This window comes from Jaculus jaculus, chromosome 1 (genome assembly GCF_020740685.1).
Source record: "Jaculus jaculus isolate mJacJac1 chromosome 1, mJacJac1.mat.Y.cur, whole genome shotgun sequence".
Taxonomy (NCBI): domain Eukaryota; kingdom Metazoa; phylum Chordata; class Mammalia; order Rodentia; family Dipodidae; genus Jaculus; species Jaculus jaculus.
In genome coordinates this window covers 305,282,052-305,298,438 of record NC_059102.1, presented here as the reverse complement: position 1 = coordinate 305,298,438, position 16,387 = coordinate 305,282,052, and the positions used below count along the sequence as shown (strand labels likewise).

Here is a 16,387-nt window from a genome sequence, read left to right as displayed (position 1 = left end):
GCCGTGACCAATGGGCTGTCGTCATGGTCTGAGCGACTGACCAATCACGAGGCCGCGCACCCGGATACAGTTGCTGGGGCTCTGAAACCTAGCTGGGAAAAAGTGTCTGGGCTTCTCCACGTGAGGCTCGCTGTGAGCGCGGCTGCGGTGCAGGTGGCGGGCGTGCGGTGGCCGTGACAGGGGCAGTCCCTTCGGGGTTTTAGTCAGGAGGTAAATCCATGCGGTTGTGTGTGTGTCGGGGGACGGGATTCCCGCGGCAGTGTCCCGGAGCCGCCTGAGGGCGAGTCCCCTCGTGATGGAACCTCGCCGCGAGTAGGCTTGAAGACGCGGCGCGCGGCGGCGGCGGCGGCGGCATCATGAATCTCCTACCGAGAAGCTCCAAGGAGTTTGGCTCTGCGGACTACTGGGAGAAGTTCTTTCAGCAGCGAGGAAGGAGGGCTTTCGAGTGGTACGGATCGTACCTGGAACTGTGCGAGGTGCTGCACAAGTACATCAAGCCCAAGGAGAAGGTAAGGCCGGGCTGGAGAGATGGCTTAGCGGTTAAGGCGAATGCTCGAGAAGCCTAAGGACCGAGGTTCGATTCCCCAGGACCCACGTAAAGCCAGCTGCACAAGGTGGCACAGGCGTCTGGAGTTCGTTTGCAGTGTGACTAGAGGCCCTGGTGTGCCCATTCTCTCCCTCGTTTCTAATAATAAATAAATAAAAATAAATCTTAAAAGAATAAAATATTAGCCTCTTACAGGTTATCTGTCACAAACTCATCCTTGAATTCACTCTTCTTGGAATAGTGACTTGATTAGTAGTAGTCCAGCACTGAAAGTGTGTTCTGTCTGTCACCCGACAGCCCTGTGGAATAGGCTGTTATGAATTTAAGTCACTGTTGAGTGCTTGGTGAGCTCCAGGCACTGTCTAGCCCTTAAGGTACAATTGCTGAAGCTAAATATCCGTGAGATGGAAACTGATGGGAGCAAGATTTGAATCCTCACAAGCTGTTCTTTGTGGTCTGGTGAAGCCGAAGGTATGAGAGGATGGAGGAAATGGAGTTGTGCCAGGCTTGGCTTATTTTATTTTATTTTATTTTTTATTTATTTTATTTTATTTTATTTTCTCTTCAAAGAAGGGTCTTGCTTTAACCCAGGCTGATCTGTGACTCACAGTGGTGCTCCTACCTTGGCCTCCCAAATGCTGGGATTAAAAGGCATGGGCCAGCACACGAGGCCAGGCTGGACTTTTAACAGAAAAACAAACGAGTGTGACTAATGCACTTGCATTTTGCAACTTTTTTTTTTTTTTGGCTTTTCAAGGTAGGGTTTCACTCTGGTCCAGGCTGACTTGGAGTTCACTATGTAGTCTCAGGGTGGCCTCAAACTCATGGGGATCCTCCAACTTCTGCCTCCTGAGTACTGGGATTAAAGGAATGTGCCACCACGCCCGGCATTTTGCAACTTCTTATGAATTACTGGGTAACACATTTATTTATGCGCCTTGAAACTCGTTGTCACATAACCTATATTGTGGTTAAATATTTTTCACTATTAAATTTCTCATCAGTGTTTCAAAAGGCATCTAGAGTAATGGCTTTTTTTCAGTAGTATCTGTCTTCTGAGAACATCCAACGGTAGTCAAGGTGAGACTTGGTTAGAAGTATTTATAGTGTCGTCTTTGTTTTGACCACCTCCATTTTGTACCTGATGTTTCTTTTTCTCCAGGTGCTTGTAATTGGATGTGGCAACTCAGAGCTGAGCGAGCAGCTATATGATGTGGGCTATCAGGATATAGTGAACATTGACATCAGTGAAGTCGTCATTAAGCAAATGAAGGAGCGCAATGCCAGCCGAAGGCCCCAATTGAGCTTCTTGAAGATGGACATGACACAGATGGTGTTTCCTGATGCCTCATTCCAGGTGGTGTTGGACAAGGGCACCCTGGATGCTGTCCTGACAGATGAGGAGGAGAAGACCCTGCAACAGGTGGACAGGATGCTGGCTGAGGTTGGCCGTGTCCTGCAGGTGGGCGGTCGCTACGTCTGCATCTCCTTGGCTCAGGCTCACATCTTGAAGAAAGCAGTGGGTCACTTCTCTCGGGAGGGGTGGATGGTGAGGGTGCACCAAGTGGCCAGCAGCCAGGAGCAGGTGTTGGAAGCAGAGTCTCGGTTCTCCCTGCCTGTCTTTGCCTTCATCATGACCAAGTTCAGGCCAGTCCCTGGCTCTGCCCTTCAGATCTTTGAGCTGTGTGCTCAGGAGCAGGGCAAGCCCGTGCGGCTGGAGAGTGCTGAGCGGCTGGCTGAGGCAGTGCTGGAGCGGCAGCAGTATGCCTGGCTGTGCAGCCAGCTGCGCCGCAAGGCCGGGCTGGGGAGTGTGTCCTTGGACTTGTGCAGTGGGGACACGGGGGAGCCACGCTACACTCTCCATGTGGTGGACAGCTCCACTGTGAAACCATCGCGGGACAATCATTTTGCCATTTTCATCAGTGAGTTGGGATTGCTCCCCCTCTTTCCCTGGAGGGGTTGGCTTACAGGGGCTGGGGCTGGGCTTGGGCTTTGGTGTATGGTGCTGTTTCCAGAAGGTTGGATTACTCAAGATGTGATGTGAAGGGAGAATAATAGCTCTCTAGCAATCTGCTTAGATGTGAGCTTATTTCTTTTTCTTCATTATGAATGCTTAATGAAGTATGGGAATGGAAGTGTCACAGAGGGGAGAGAGTAGATAAATTCAAGCCTGTCAGACTTCATGTAGAAGTATGCTAAGTGTTGAGAAGCAAGGCTAGACTAGCTGGCCACAGACATAAGTCTTAGGTCCAACTCTAGGCAAATGAACTTTGGGACCTGGGAAAGTCACTGTGCCTCTGCAGAATTTAGGAGAGGCAGTGCACGGTAGCAGCTAAAAGTATGAGCTCTGTAACACTGAATGTAGTCACTTGCTGGTGGTACGACATTATACTTAGTGCCATAACTTTCTTAAAAATGAGATGGGATTACACTCTTTCGTACAGGTGTGAGAAGCATAAAATCTTTTTGAAACTATGGCTAGTATGTGTTAAGTCCTTTATGAATGCTAGCTGTTACTATTAAAAGAAGTGAAGGATACTGGATTTATTTTTACAAAGGGATAAGCAGGGGAAGGGAGAAGAATTTGAGGAAGTGCATTCACAAGTAGAATTTTTAAAATTGATTTTTATTTGTTTGCTTATGAGAGACAGAGAGAAGGGTGGGAGGGAGAGAATGGGCACGCCAGGGCCTGTAGCCACTGCAACTGGACTCCAAATGCATGCACCACCATTTGCAGCTGGCTTACGTGGGACCTGGAGAATCGAACATGGGTCCTTAGGCTTCATAGAGGCAAGTGCCTTAACCGCTAAGCCATCTCTACAGTCCTAGAAAATTTTTGAAAAGAAGGAAAGGTGAAAATTCAAATGAATCAAGGTATTATGGTTGTGCTGGAAATTTGTCTCCTGACAATTGAGCTATTTTTTTAAGTTTTCCTTAATTTTAACTACACCTGTGGGAATGAGTAGTGGGGCTGGATAGGAGCATGGAATTGGGCTACATTGCCACTGCCTGGGTTTGAGTCCCAGATTTGCATTTACTAGTTGCATAAGTTTTGTACCACAGTTTCCTCATTTGTAAAAATGAGTATGATGGTTACTTCTATCTTGGACTGTTGATGTTTCATTAGATTGTATTTGTGAGCAACATGGAATCCAGTCTTGGTATGGAATAAACATCACTTACTGCTCTCTGCCTTGTACTAGTTGTCTACCCCTCTCCTTCCATTTCAGACATGTCCACACTCAACACCCTCGGTCCGGCTTCATGTCTGATGTGCTGCTTTTTGCTGGGTGTGGGTGTGTGGCTGGCTGGCTGCCATGTGGACTATATTGGTTGTAGGTCTTGAACATACTCCCTCAGGATTCGCTGTAATCAAATCTGTACTTTCCAGTCCCCCAGGGTCGAGAAACTGAGTGGCTTTTTGGTATGGAGGAGGGTCGGAAGCAGCTGGCAGCTAGTGCTGGCTTCAGGAGACTGATCACAGTGGCTCTGCATCGAGGTCAGCAGTATGACAGCATGGACAGCATTCAGGCTGAGCTGTCGCCTAGAGTCATGGAGCTGGCCCCAGCTGGAATGCCCTCCCAGCAGCAGGTACCAAAGCTTTGACAGTGGCTTTTGTTCATCTTGGAGTCTTAGTAGTGGCCAAGAAAGAAGAAGATGCCCTGAAAGAGCTAGGACTAGTCGAGAGCAACAAATGAGAACAAAGTATGGTGGCACAAATGGATGAAGAAGCCGCAATGAAACCATTACTCAGCATCCTAATCTAAACAATTAAAGATCCAGGAGACTGGGTAGATAGCTCAGTTGTTAAAGGTGCTAGCTCTATAAGGCTTCTCCTCAGAGTTTGGGTCCCCTGCTTCCCATGTAAAAGCCAGATGCAAGAATGGTGTGTCTGTAATCTGAACTGACCCACAATAATGGGAGATGGAATCAGGAGAATCCTAAAGCTCGTGGGCCAGCTAGTCTGGTGTTCCCAGTGGCAAAACACCAAGAGACCCTACATCAATGTGGAAGGACAGGGATGATGCCCTGAGGTTGTCCTTTGACCTCCACATGCACACCATGGCACTCAGCACCCACACATATATACGAGTAAATAAAATAGAATCCAGGTAAAAGTAAATGCTGTAGCATGAGTATCTGTACTCCAGCATAGCTACACCAAGAAAGAAAGTGGACACGAGAGAATCCCCTGGAAGCTTTTGTTCCAGCTAGTCTGTCAAACATCAGTGAAAATGAGAGATTCTGCCTCAGCACTTGAAGTTGTCCTCTGACCTGCGCACACACTGTGATACATTTGCACTCATGCACACTAACATAGCACAGCAAAAGCCAAAAAAAAAAAAAAAAAAAAAGAAAAGGCTGGGGATGTTGCTTAGTGGTAGAGCATTTGTCTAGCATATGCAAGGTTCTGGGTTTAATTCCTTAATAAATAGAAATAAATAAATGAAAGTAAGAAAACAAAAACCAAACTGGTAACATCTGTATCTGGGGCATGTGTCTCTTAGTTTCCACTTTTGAAAAGAAGTTCCTTGGCTGCTTTTCTTCTCAGCACTGTCATTATTTTAGGGCTTAGAAGGGAGGGGGCCAAAATAGCTCAGCAGCACAATTTTAGGACATTAGCTTTGCTGGAAAGGGACAAAGGGTTAAGCCAGACTGGTGATATGGTATGAACAGTTTGCACACTTGTCTTGTGCTATCCTGGTCACCATGAGTAATTGCCTGATGACTTTGTTGTAAGAACTGGACCATTTTTGATAGGTGGGCAAACAAAGGTGTCAGGAAGCTCGGTGTGATAGTAACAGATCTATGAAATAAAATCCTTGGTATAGGGTTCCAAGACTGGTCTTGCTCACTAGGCCTATGTTGACAGATGAATGTGCCTATATCCTCTGAGCATTTCATTTGACCTTTTACTAAGTCTGCAAGGCCAGAAATTGTTGGTGATTAGTAAAGACCCTCACAGGTTTTTTTTTTTTTTTTGTTGTTGTTTTGTTTTTTGAGGTAGGGTTTCACTCTAGCTCAGGCTGACTTGGAATTCACTGTGTAGTCTCAGGGTAGCCTTGAACGCATGGCGATCCTCCTACCTTGGCCTTCTGAGTGCTGGGATTAAAGGCATGCACCATCACACTCAGTCCTAACAGGTTTTTTAAAAAGAAACATGTAAAAGAGGACTGGGGCAAGTTTAAGGAGAATTTACATTTTCTTCCAAGACTTAGAAAAATGGGGGCGGGGGGGAAAGATGAGAATAATTTAGGGAATGGAGTGTTTTCCAAACTTAGAGTAGTTTCCCCTTGGATTTAAAAAAAATTTTTTTTCTTGTCTAGATTCCTTCTCATAATTATACCCCCTTACTGAAGGTTCCCTTTATTTTTTGTTATTATCTTGGACTACTGGGACTTCTTTATAGGGTAACTGGTGAGAAACCCTTATATCCTGGGAAGTGCCAGGTGCAGGTCACTAGTGGCTTAGGGGATTTTTGTGTCAAAAGGTGGATTAAACCTTTTGAGTTCTATACAGAGGCCCCACAAAAGCACTGGAATAGAATAGCAAGTGTTTGGAGTTGTTGCTGGGATGATCCTCCTGTTCATGCAGGAGGGAACATAATGTCTCATATTTCTTACTTGAGTTGATGTTTTTGTCACATGTCTCTTCCTTCAGGTACCATTTCTGTCTGTGGGTGGTGACATTGGTGTCCGGACTGTTCAGCACCAAGACCACAGCCCCATGAGTGGCGACTATGTTATCGAGGATGTGCAAGGGGATGACAGACGATACTTTCGGAGGCTGATCTTCCTCAGCAACAGGAATGTGGTTCAGTCTGAGGCCAGGTTACTGAAGGATATGTCTCACAGAGGTAAGGCTTCATAAATATGGTGGTGGGACCCACGTGGGCTCTTGGTTTGGGGTGTTAAAAAAAAACAAAAAACCTGGGAACTTGGCCAAGATGGAAGACGGACCTGTGTACCTGTGACCAGAGGCACAGGGCTGTCCTTTCTTCTTACTATCTGGGCTCTTAGGGTGCTGGTGTCGATAAGCAGAATAAAGGTGTTCTCTTCTTACACAAAGGCTGGTATGCAATGGCGGTTGTAAAACCAAATAAGTTTAATAATCACTTTAGTTTAAAGGAAATCTGTTTTAAGTTGCTGCATGTTGGTCCTTTCTTGCCTCCCCTGTAAGGTGAACTAGAAACATGGTGATGGTCTGCCCTTCTCCGTAGTGTGATCTACTATTACCTGAGGGACTTAGGATGGCCGGTGCCTTAGAAGTCATCTAGCCTAGAGCTCTTGAGTGGAACTCTGTGTGTAGACTCTGAGCTTCTAATATGGTGACCCCTAACTGTAAGTTCCTGTAAAACACATGGAATGTGGCTGGTATGACTAATCTTTTTAAAATTGATATTTATTTTTTGAAAACATTTTATTTGTTTATTTTTTATTTGAGAGAAAGGGGCAGAGAAAGAGCAAATGGGCATGCCAAGGCCTCCAACCCCTGCAAACAGCCTCCAATGCATGTTACACCATGTGCGTCTGGTGTACATGTGTCTTGGGGAATTGAGCCTGGGTCCTTGGGTTTGCAGGCAAGTGTCTTAACCACTAAGCTATCTCTCCAGTCCCTATATTAATACTTGTTTTTGAGGCAAGGTCTCACTCTAGCCTCATTTGGCTTGGAATTCACTATGTAGGTCTAGCTCAAGCCTCAGTCACAGCAGTTCTCTTGTCCCAGCCACCTCACTGGTAGGAATACAGGTGAGCCACTGTGGTAGTTTGAATGCATGTCCCCTAATAGACTCAGGAGTTTTATTAAAACTTATAACTTGAATTTCCAGCCAACTGGCTGGAAGAGGTATCACTGGGGGCAGATCCTGGGGTCCAGCCCAGAGGTGTGGTTGATATTATAGCTAGCTCCCCCTTGCTAGTGTTTGGCACACTCTCCTGCTGTTATTTTCCATATAACGTTGGCCAAGAGGTGATGTCCACCCTCTGCTCATGCTGTTGTTTTCTCTTGCTATTGTGGAGCGTCCCCTCGAGTCTGTAAGCCAGAATAAATGTCTTTTCCCACAAGCTGCTCTTGGTTGGTTGATTTCTGCCAACAGTACAAACCTAACTGCAACAGTTCCCAATACTCACATAAAATGCTGAGTATGGCAGCACCTCCCTGAAATCCCAGCCCTGAGGAAGCAGAGACAGTCTGTGGGGCTCACTGGCCAGACAGTCTGGCCTTGTTAATGTGTTGCAGACCAATGTGGTAGTGCACGCCTTTAATCCCAGCACTCAGGAGGCAGCGGTAGGAGGATTGGTGAGAATTTGAGCCCACCCTGAGACTACATAATGAATTCTAGGTCAGCCTGGGCCAGAGTGAGAACCTAAAAAAAAGAAAAAGAGGTGGATGGTATTTCTGAGGATAACACCTGAGGTTGTCCTCTGGTCTCACATACATGTGTGCTACAGACATACAAACATGCATACTCATACACATTAAAAAAATCGCATGTATAGAATGAAAAGGAAAGCTCTTGTCCTCCCTTTCTCCAGTCCTATGTCCCTTCAAGTCATAGAGAACCCAGGAAAAAATCTGAAATTGGATCTCCTGATTCCCAGTTGCTCTGTGTGCTTGACCTCGCAACAAAGCTGACTGGAAAGGTGCAGAGAATTCAGCCTCCCCGACCAAGCACTCTCAGAATAATTTGTTCTTCGGAGCTTCCCCTGGCCAAGTGCACAAAGCTTGTTGGCTCCTACCCTGTCTTTGGTCATTCCTGCTGTAGCTCCCTTCCGTTGCATTCCATACCTCAGTAAAATTGCTTGAAAGAGTATTTTGTTCCCTCCAGTTATATTTTTTTTATTTTTTTTATTGTCAAATTTCTTGCCTTTGCAGTGTCTCTTTCTTCCCATGGGAGGAATGGTCTCTGTCATGGAAACTTGGGTGACCACAAAGCAGAACTTACTAAAAATAAAAAGCAGAACAGCCCATAGTGATGTTGGGAGTGCAGGTGGTCCCTGTGAACATGAGTTCCACCTGTCTAAGATGACAGACAGGAAGCAGGGAAAGGAGACAGGCCTTTTCACAGCATCTCTCCCCTTCATGATTTCCTTGCTGAGCAGAAATCATTGTAGTACTGTATGGGGGCATGGTAGAAAGATGACAGGTGTGGGTGACATGCAGTCCTAGGTTCCCGTCCTATCCCTACTATCTGCTGACTATAGCATTTACTTAATACTTTAGGTGTTGATTTTTCTCATGAGCAAAAGTTGGAAACAGACTTATGAGAGGAACTAAGAGTCCTGGTACAGTAATTGGCATAGAAGAGATTATTAATGGCTTCATTTTTTCTAGAACAGAATTAATGAGCCAACTTTTCTCCTGTTAGTGGTGTGACATTTCTCAGAGGACCCCTCAGTTGAATTTTTCCCAGATTTTGATTTTGCCATGTCCCCTTTCTGCCCCTTGGTATCCACTTGGTGTACACTGAATATTAAAACAGCCATCTCTTTGTAGGATGGGCCTGATTTATAGGGTTTGCCAAATTTTGTGATATAAATACTACCACCATGGACAATTTTAGGCTACCAATATGATGTCAACTAGTTTGCAAAATTTTTGCATATTTAATAGTTGGCTCTTAAATATGTTCAAGGCATTGCATACAATGTTGCTAGTATCCCTTATTTCCCAAGGCTGGGCGTGAGAGGCATAAGACTTCATTTAGTTTGAATTTCTCATTTAGCCCATAAGAAACGGAAAAAGGACAAGAGGAAACAGCGGCCTGCGGATACTTCTGAGGACCTCCCTCCTGCCCCAGGACAGTCTATTGATAAGAGTTACTTATGCTGTGAACACCATAAAGCCATGATTGCTGGCCTTGCCTTGCTGAAGAAACCAGATTTGCTTCTAGGTGAGACGTCACTGCAGTAGAGAACATGTAAGAATACAAAAGTGAATGAGCTGCCTTGTAGCTGAAGAAGTGATTTATTCTATTTTTCAATATTTATTTGAGAGACAGAGACAGACAAGGGTATGGGTGCACCAGGGCCTCTTGGTGTTGCTAAAGAACTCTAGATAAATCATGTGCTACTTTGTGCTGGCTTTCTTGGGTGCTGGGGAATTGAGCCTGGCTTGTCAGCCTTTATCCCATCTTTCTAGTGATTTAGGTACACATAGGATTGTAATTTTCTTCAACTTGACTGTCACCATTCAGGTAACTCAAGTTCAAACTGCTGTCTTGAAATTGCTGCCCGTATTGGTACATAACTTTTGTTTTCTTCTGCCATTTCATTTTAAAATTATGATATAAAATATTAATTGATGTGTGAAGATTTTGTTCTTCATAATTAAAAAAACCTTTTTTTGTTCATTTTTATTTATTTATTTAAGAGTGACACAGAGAGAGAGGGAGGCAGATAGAGAGAATGGGTGCACCAGGGCCTCCAGCCACTGCAAACGAACTCCAGATGCATGCGTCCCCTTGTGCATCTGGCTAACGTGGATCCTGGGGAATCAAGCCTCGAACCAGGGTCCTTAGGCTTCACAGGCAAGTGCTTAACCACTAAGCCATCTCGCCAGCCCCCATAATCTTTTTTTTTTTTTTTTTAATTTTTATTTTTCAAGGTAGGTTCTCACTGTAGCCCAGGCTGGCCTGAAAATTACTCTGCAGTCTCACAGTTGCCTTGAACTCACAACAGTACTCCTACCTCTGCCTCCTAAGTGCTGGGATTAAAGGTGTGTGCCACCATGCCTGGCTTCTTCATAATCTTTTAAACTTTGATAATTTTACACTATTTGTGAATGCTTAGCCATGTTCACTAGATGGTACATTTAAAACCATGTTTTCAGTACCCTTGGATACTGTGATTTTTCAGTAGTGCCTTATTTGAACCCAAGATGTAACTTTTGAGTTTTTAATTAAAAATAATTTTTACAGTGATAGTACTATCATTAGTAACAAATCTGAATCTGAGTACATTAGCAAACACATTAGCTCACAAGTGTCTCGATCCAAAGTCCCTTAAGTACACATTATTGAAAGACTATATAGTTTTTGTTTTAAACTTTATTTATTTATTTCAGAGCAATAGAGAAAGAGGCAGAGAGAGAATGGGCGTGCCAGGGCTTCCAGCCACTGCAAACGAACTCCAGATGTGTGCGCCCCCTTGTGCATCTGGCTAACATGGGTCCTGGGGAATCGAGCCTCGAACTGGGGTCCTTGGGCTTCACAGACAGGCGCTTAACCACTAAGTCATCTCTCCATCCCCAAGACTATATAGTTTTGACCTCTTGGTATTATCTATGTCCCTAGAATATAAGTTCTTAGGTTTAATCCCAGAGGATAGTTTTTAGTGAATTAAAAAATATATGTTTATTTAGGTGCTGGAGAGATGGCTTAGTGGTTAAGGTGCTTGCCTGCAAAGCCAAAGGACCATGGTTAGTTCCCCAGGACCCACATCTGCTAGGTGCACAAGGTGGCACAGGCATCTTTAGTTTGTTTACAGTGGCTGGAGGCCTTAGTGTGCCCATCCTCTCTCTCAAATAAATAAATAAATGTCAAATAAATAAATAAATGTTTAGACTTCAGAATTAAAAAGAGAGTTTTATTTATTTATTTATTTATTTATTTATTTATTTATTTATTTATTTGAGAGAATGACAGTGTGCATGTCTGGGCCTCCATCTGCTGCAAATGAACTCCAGATACGTGTGCCACTTCGTGCAATGGGCTTTACATGGGTACTGAGGAAATGAGCCCTGGCCATCAGACTTTGCAACTAGTTCTTTTTAACCATTTAGCCATCTCTCCAGCCCCAGTGAATTTTTTTGATGCTTGTTTTTCTTCAGTACCTCTTTGGTTGCTGTGGTTTCTCTGTGTTTAGGGTAAGGACTTAGGTCTTTGTTTTCCTTTGATTTTTGGAACTGTTATCATTTGCACTCACTTTGTTGGGATATCTGAAAAGATAGTTAAGACCTATTGAGTCAAGAGCTAGAAGAGACATTGCACCCATCCTGTGATGCCACCACTAACGATAGAAGATTACATCGTCCCAGTCATCAAGAGTGTGGAAGCTCTACCTTATACTCATGATTAAGACTATCCCTCCATTTCCCAGGCTGGGGATATACCTAATACCTCTTAAGTAACTCTTGGTATTGTATTATCCTGATGCTTTGGGACCTTTAAGGGACCAGGATTATAACATACTAGTTCATCATCTGAATCTAGTCAGGGTGAAGCCAAGGGTGAATTATCAATGGTCAATTCACTTTTTTCCTAGAATGAGACAGGAAGGCCAGGTCTTTAAATCTTGTAACCTGGGAAGAATCAACAATTTTGGCTTGCCCTCCCAGAGGTTGGTACAAAACTTCAGAGAGCAGATGGTGACGTGATAATGTCTTCTTTTATTACAGAGACACGAATGACACTGTTAGTGGTGGGCTTGGGTGGTGGTAGTCTTCCTCTCTTTGTTCATGACCATTTCCCAAAGTCTCACATTGATGCTGTTGAGATCGACCCCTCCATGTTGGAAGTGGCCACTCAGTGGTTTGGCTTCTCACAGAGTGACCGGATGAAGGTACACATTGCAGATGGCCTGGACTACATTACCAGCCTGGCAGGAGGAGAGGAAGGTACTGCTGTGGGAGCATTTGGAGGGGAGTTAGGGAAGATTGATACAAGATGGTCAGGCTTCAGGATCATTTTAGTCTTTGGCCTGTGTATTCATTTGGTGATGTATTTATGAGATTTATGAGATGCTGAGCAGCTAGTAAAATGGGATATTTCTGGTCTTAAGGCTGACCGTATAACCAGGCTGAGGAAGCCAGGTGAAGAAATTGTGAGGAAAAGATAAGAGTATATATTGGGGGGAAAAAAAAAAAAAATATATATATATATATATACACATATATATATATATATATATATTTTTTTTTTTTCAAAATAAGTCTTTTGGTTTTCAGTGAAGGCAGAAGTAGAGAAAAACTACATTATGCAAATGAGTGGCTCTCAGCAAGGTCTGCAAAAATAGATTTTCTTGTCACAAAATGGGGAGAGCCTTTGGTGCTGTTGGCATGTAGTGGGTAGATGCCAGAGATTCTGCTGAGCATGCTGTAATGCACAGTAGCTGAGGACAGAATTTCCTGGTCCCAGTCATTAGCTGTGCTGAAGCTCCTTTAACCACTGAGCCATTTCTCCAGCCCAGTTCTGATGTTCTTAGAGCATTACAACCCACTTATATAGCATGTCATATTCACACTAGCATGAGCCCCCATTGTTTTGCTTCTTCTTTTTTTTTTTTTGTTTCCTTTTTTTGGTTTTTCAAGGTAGGGTCTTGCTGTAGACCAGGATGACCTGAAATTCACTATGTATTTTCAGGCTGGCCTCAAACTCATACCTCTGCCTCCTGAGTACTGGGATTAATGGCATGCACCAACCACCATGCCCGGGAAAGAGAGCGGATGCACCAGGACCTCTAGCCACTGCAAACTCTAAGCACATGTACCAATTTGTGCCTCCAGCTTTACATGGGTACAGGGGAATCATACTCTGGTCATTAGGCCTAACAGGCACTGAGCCATCTCTCCATCCCGTTTTTGCTTCTGAAGACACTTAAGTGTAGGGAATGCCTCTTTTGCATTGTGGGACAATTTAAATTCTAATGATAAGGATGGCTCTGTGCCATGACAGTAATGTTCTTAACCAACAAAGTACATCATATCATCTTTCTGATTTAAGCACCCTGTCCATTACAAGTCTCAGAGAAAGTGTGTGTAGAAATATAAATGATGTCATTTTATCCAACCAAGATATGGACTCATTTGCTTCTATTTTCCAGCACGGTCTTGCTATGATGTTATAATGTTTGATGTAGATAGTAAGGACCCAACACTGGGAATGAGTTGTCCACCCCCAGCATTTGTGGACCCGCCTTTCCTGCAGAAGGTCAAAAGCATCCTGACTCATGAAGGTATGGAACACTAAAGGTTGATGAACGAGGAGGGAATGGTCCTTTAAACTTATAGTTTTAATTTAAAAAATGCATATATATGTACTCTTGGTCACTTCCTACATTGAATTCACCCATCTCCCCACTCCAAGTAGCTCCCTGAAAGTCTGTCTCTCATTCATCAGTAACTCATCCTCTTCTCGAGTAATTACTGTACTGACTATTGTCTCCATGGATTAGTTTTGCTAGTTTATATAGTTAGGATCATGTATTATACTCTTTGTTTTCTCAACCCAATGTTTGAGATTCAGCCCCTGTGTTGTGTTTGTATTATTCATTGCTGTTGGGGTCATGTGATTATGCCAAATTCATTTATACATCACCATTGTTTCTGTGTTCTGTTTGAGGATTATATAAATATTGCTGTCATTAATTTCTAGTATACGATGTTTGGTGAGGTGATGTTTACATGTCTTTGGGTAGACATGGAACCTGGTTTATGAAGCTGTTCAGCTTTCATAGGTTCCATGTAAATACAGTTCACAAAGTGTTTGTGGTAGCAAAACTATCTACCACTTGAATGTTTTCCTAATGCCCCTGGCTTGACATTGTGCTGTTTAATTTTTATAGTAGCCCATTTTCAGGTGTGGAAACTTAAGTCAGGAGACTTGGCAGGGTGACCCATGGCTATAGTTTGGAACTCTAGCTCTCTGTCCCTTGAAGGCTCTTAGTTTCTATGTTCACATCTCTAGATGTTTCACTTTGGTGTGAGGTCCTGTGGTGTGTTAGGTTGACTTAGAACCTTAATTCTAGAAGAGAGGATGACTTTGGCCTACTCTGGTTAATAAACAATTGTGATACTAAGAATATGGAATATGACATCCGTGTGGAATTGGTACATTTGTCTTTTGGGAGGATATTAATTAATTCCTTACTAAAACAATTCTTTGGGAAATGAGGCATGGAGTGTACTTAAGTAATGTGTTAACCACATAGAAAAATAACAAACAAAGCTGTTTCTCTATAAACTACATATTCCCTTCACTTTTGTGTTCTCTGCAAACTCACTGCTGCTGTAGGTGCTTTCTTTGTTCATGAGATTCCTTGTTACAGGAATTGTGATTCTCTTTGGTACTGATTCTTGTCTCCAGCATGTCTCCTGATCTGAGGTCATTCTACTCTTTCCTTCCTATCCTACAGGTGTATTTATCCTTAATCTCGTGTGCCGAGACTTGGGGCTGAAGGACTCAGTATTGGCTGGGCTCAAAGCAGTTTTCCCCCTCCTATATGTTCGGCGAATCGAGGGAGAAGTGAATGAGATTTTGTTCTGCCAGCTGCAACCGGAACAGAAGCTTGCCACACCAAAGCTCCTGGAAATGGCCCAGGCCTTGGAGCGGACCCTGAGGAAACCTGGGCAGGGTTGGGACGACACCTATGTCCTATCAGATATGCTGAAGACAGTGAAGATCGTGTGACTGCTGAGGCAGGGAGCCACCTCCTCTTCCTGCCCAAAATACCTTGAACTCTTGGCCTGTTAGAGATCGAAGAAGTACAACACACAGTACTTTCAGACTTGGTGTTTTTCTTGGTTTCATACTCAGCTACATGCAGCCTCCAGCTTGGTGAGGCTCTGAAGATCTGGGAAAATAAAAGTCCTCTTCAGTTTCAACTGGGTTGGTCAGTTTTGTTTCCCATACAATGACCTTGAGTAGGATTCCTTGTTAGAGTGTCTAGCAGACATCAAATGCCTTAAACACTGTGTGCCCAGTTCCTTAGAACTGGAGTCGGCTAAATTTGTTTACATTTCTATTAGTCGGTGTGTATTTTTATCCCTCTCTTGATTCAGAAGGAATGATTTCAATTGACAGAATACTCTGTCAAAAGCCTAGCTGCCAAACAACACGCCTCTGCTCTTGTAGTCCAGCATATGGATAACAAAGGAAGATCTTGTCTCACACAACAAAAGACTACACAGTAGAATTTCTACAAATGTGAGATTGCATCTACTCTGTCTCCCTATACATGGAACTGTCATTAAGATTGTTCCAGATTTTAGAAATCAGTTAACCTACTCCAACATTGAGCAGCTTTTCTTACCTACTTAGCATTGTGACCTAAGCCATTTGCTTGTTCTGTTCTCAGCGGAGATGGTATTGTCACTTGTCCTTTGACTGTAAGTCAGAGACCTAGGAGTCAAGTCTCTGGTGTTCTTTTGCATCGTTTCCTGAGTGACAGCTGCATGCCAGACTCTACACTGGAAAGAAGTTTAGTGGAAGTGAAGGTAGTCAAGAATAGCCAAAACCATGGGTCAGCAATAAAAATATGTTCTAGGTGCTCTTATTAGTAGTTTATATGTAGTCTTAATGTAATTTTGGTTAAGGAATTCTTATATTCTATCTAAACCCAAATCTCATTTGAGACAGAAATGTCCTTGTCCATGTCTTGAGATTGTTCAGCCAGTGGATCCAGTATTGGCTTGAACTTTGCCTTATAATTAATTATTCCAGGACTCAGTAAACAAACATTACCATAGAAATTAGTCTTTGTCACCAATTGCCACTCAGACTTCTTTTTCCACAGTTCCTTTAAAACAGACTAATGTCAAGGTGAAGTACATTTCAGTGCTGGTTGTCAGCACAAAGTAGTGCTAAGGAGTGAGTGCAGTGTGGTTGATATCTCTGATTTTTTGGTGCTGGGGCTTTTCTTTTGCATGTGTAGTATGTGGTGTGTGTACACCTGTGTGGTTTGTGCATACGAATGTACTGATAGCTTGCAGGCACTTGGTGGCCAGAGCAGAATGTTAGGGGTCCTTTCTGTATTACTCATCCATGTTTCCTCGGGATTATTTCAATGCAGAGTTCTGGTTTTCATGAGCCCCAGAGAATCTACAGTCTGTTCTCCACAAGAC

General features: G+C 43.6%; 1 protein-coding gene across 1 annotated transcript; it reads left to right on the top strand.

Annotated features, from left to right (window-relative positions):
• Nucleotides 1-93: 93 nt before the first annotated feature.
• Mettl13 (methyltransferase 13, eEF1A lysine and N-terminal methyltransferase) lies at nucleotides 94-15,148 on the top strand. The gene is made up of 8 exons (XM_004658789.3): nucleotides 94-509; nucleotides 1,710-2,469; nucleotides 3,939-4,138; nucleotides 6,209-6,404; nucleotides 9,273-9,440; nucleotides 11,945-12,163; nucleotides 13,369-13,500; nucleotides 14,680-15,148. The coding sequence occupies exons 1-8, from the start codon at nucleotides 357-359 to the stop codon at nucleotides 14,952-14,954; spliced, it is 2,103 nt and encodes a 700-aa protein (XP_004658846.2). The 5' UTR covers nucleotides 94-356; the 3' UTR covers nucleotides 14,955-15,148.
• Nucleotides 15,149-16,387: the final 1,239 nt, after the last annotated feature.

Excerpts from the sequence above, each read along its gene's own strand:
- Mettl13 (XM_004658789.3), top strand. The coding sequence starts at position 357 with ATGAATCTCCTACCGAGAAGCTCCAAGGAGTTTGGCTCTGCGGACTAC. Across the intron at positions 9,441-11,944 it reads GAAACCAGATTTGCTTCTAG|AGACACGAATGACACTGTTA; the intron begins GTGAGACGTCAC and ends CTTTTATTACAG. Across the intron at positions 13,501-14,679 it reads AAGCATCCTGACTCATGAAG|GTGTATTTATCCTTAATCTC; the intron begins GTATGGAACACT and ends CCTATCCTACAG.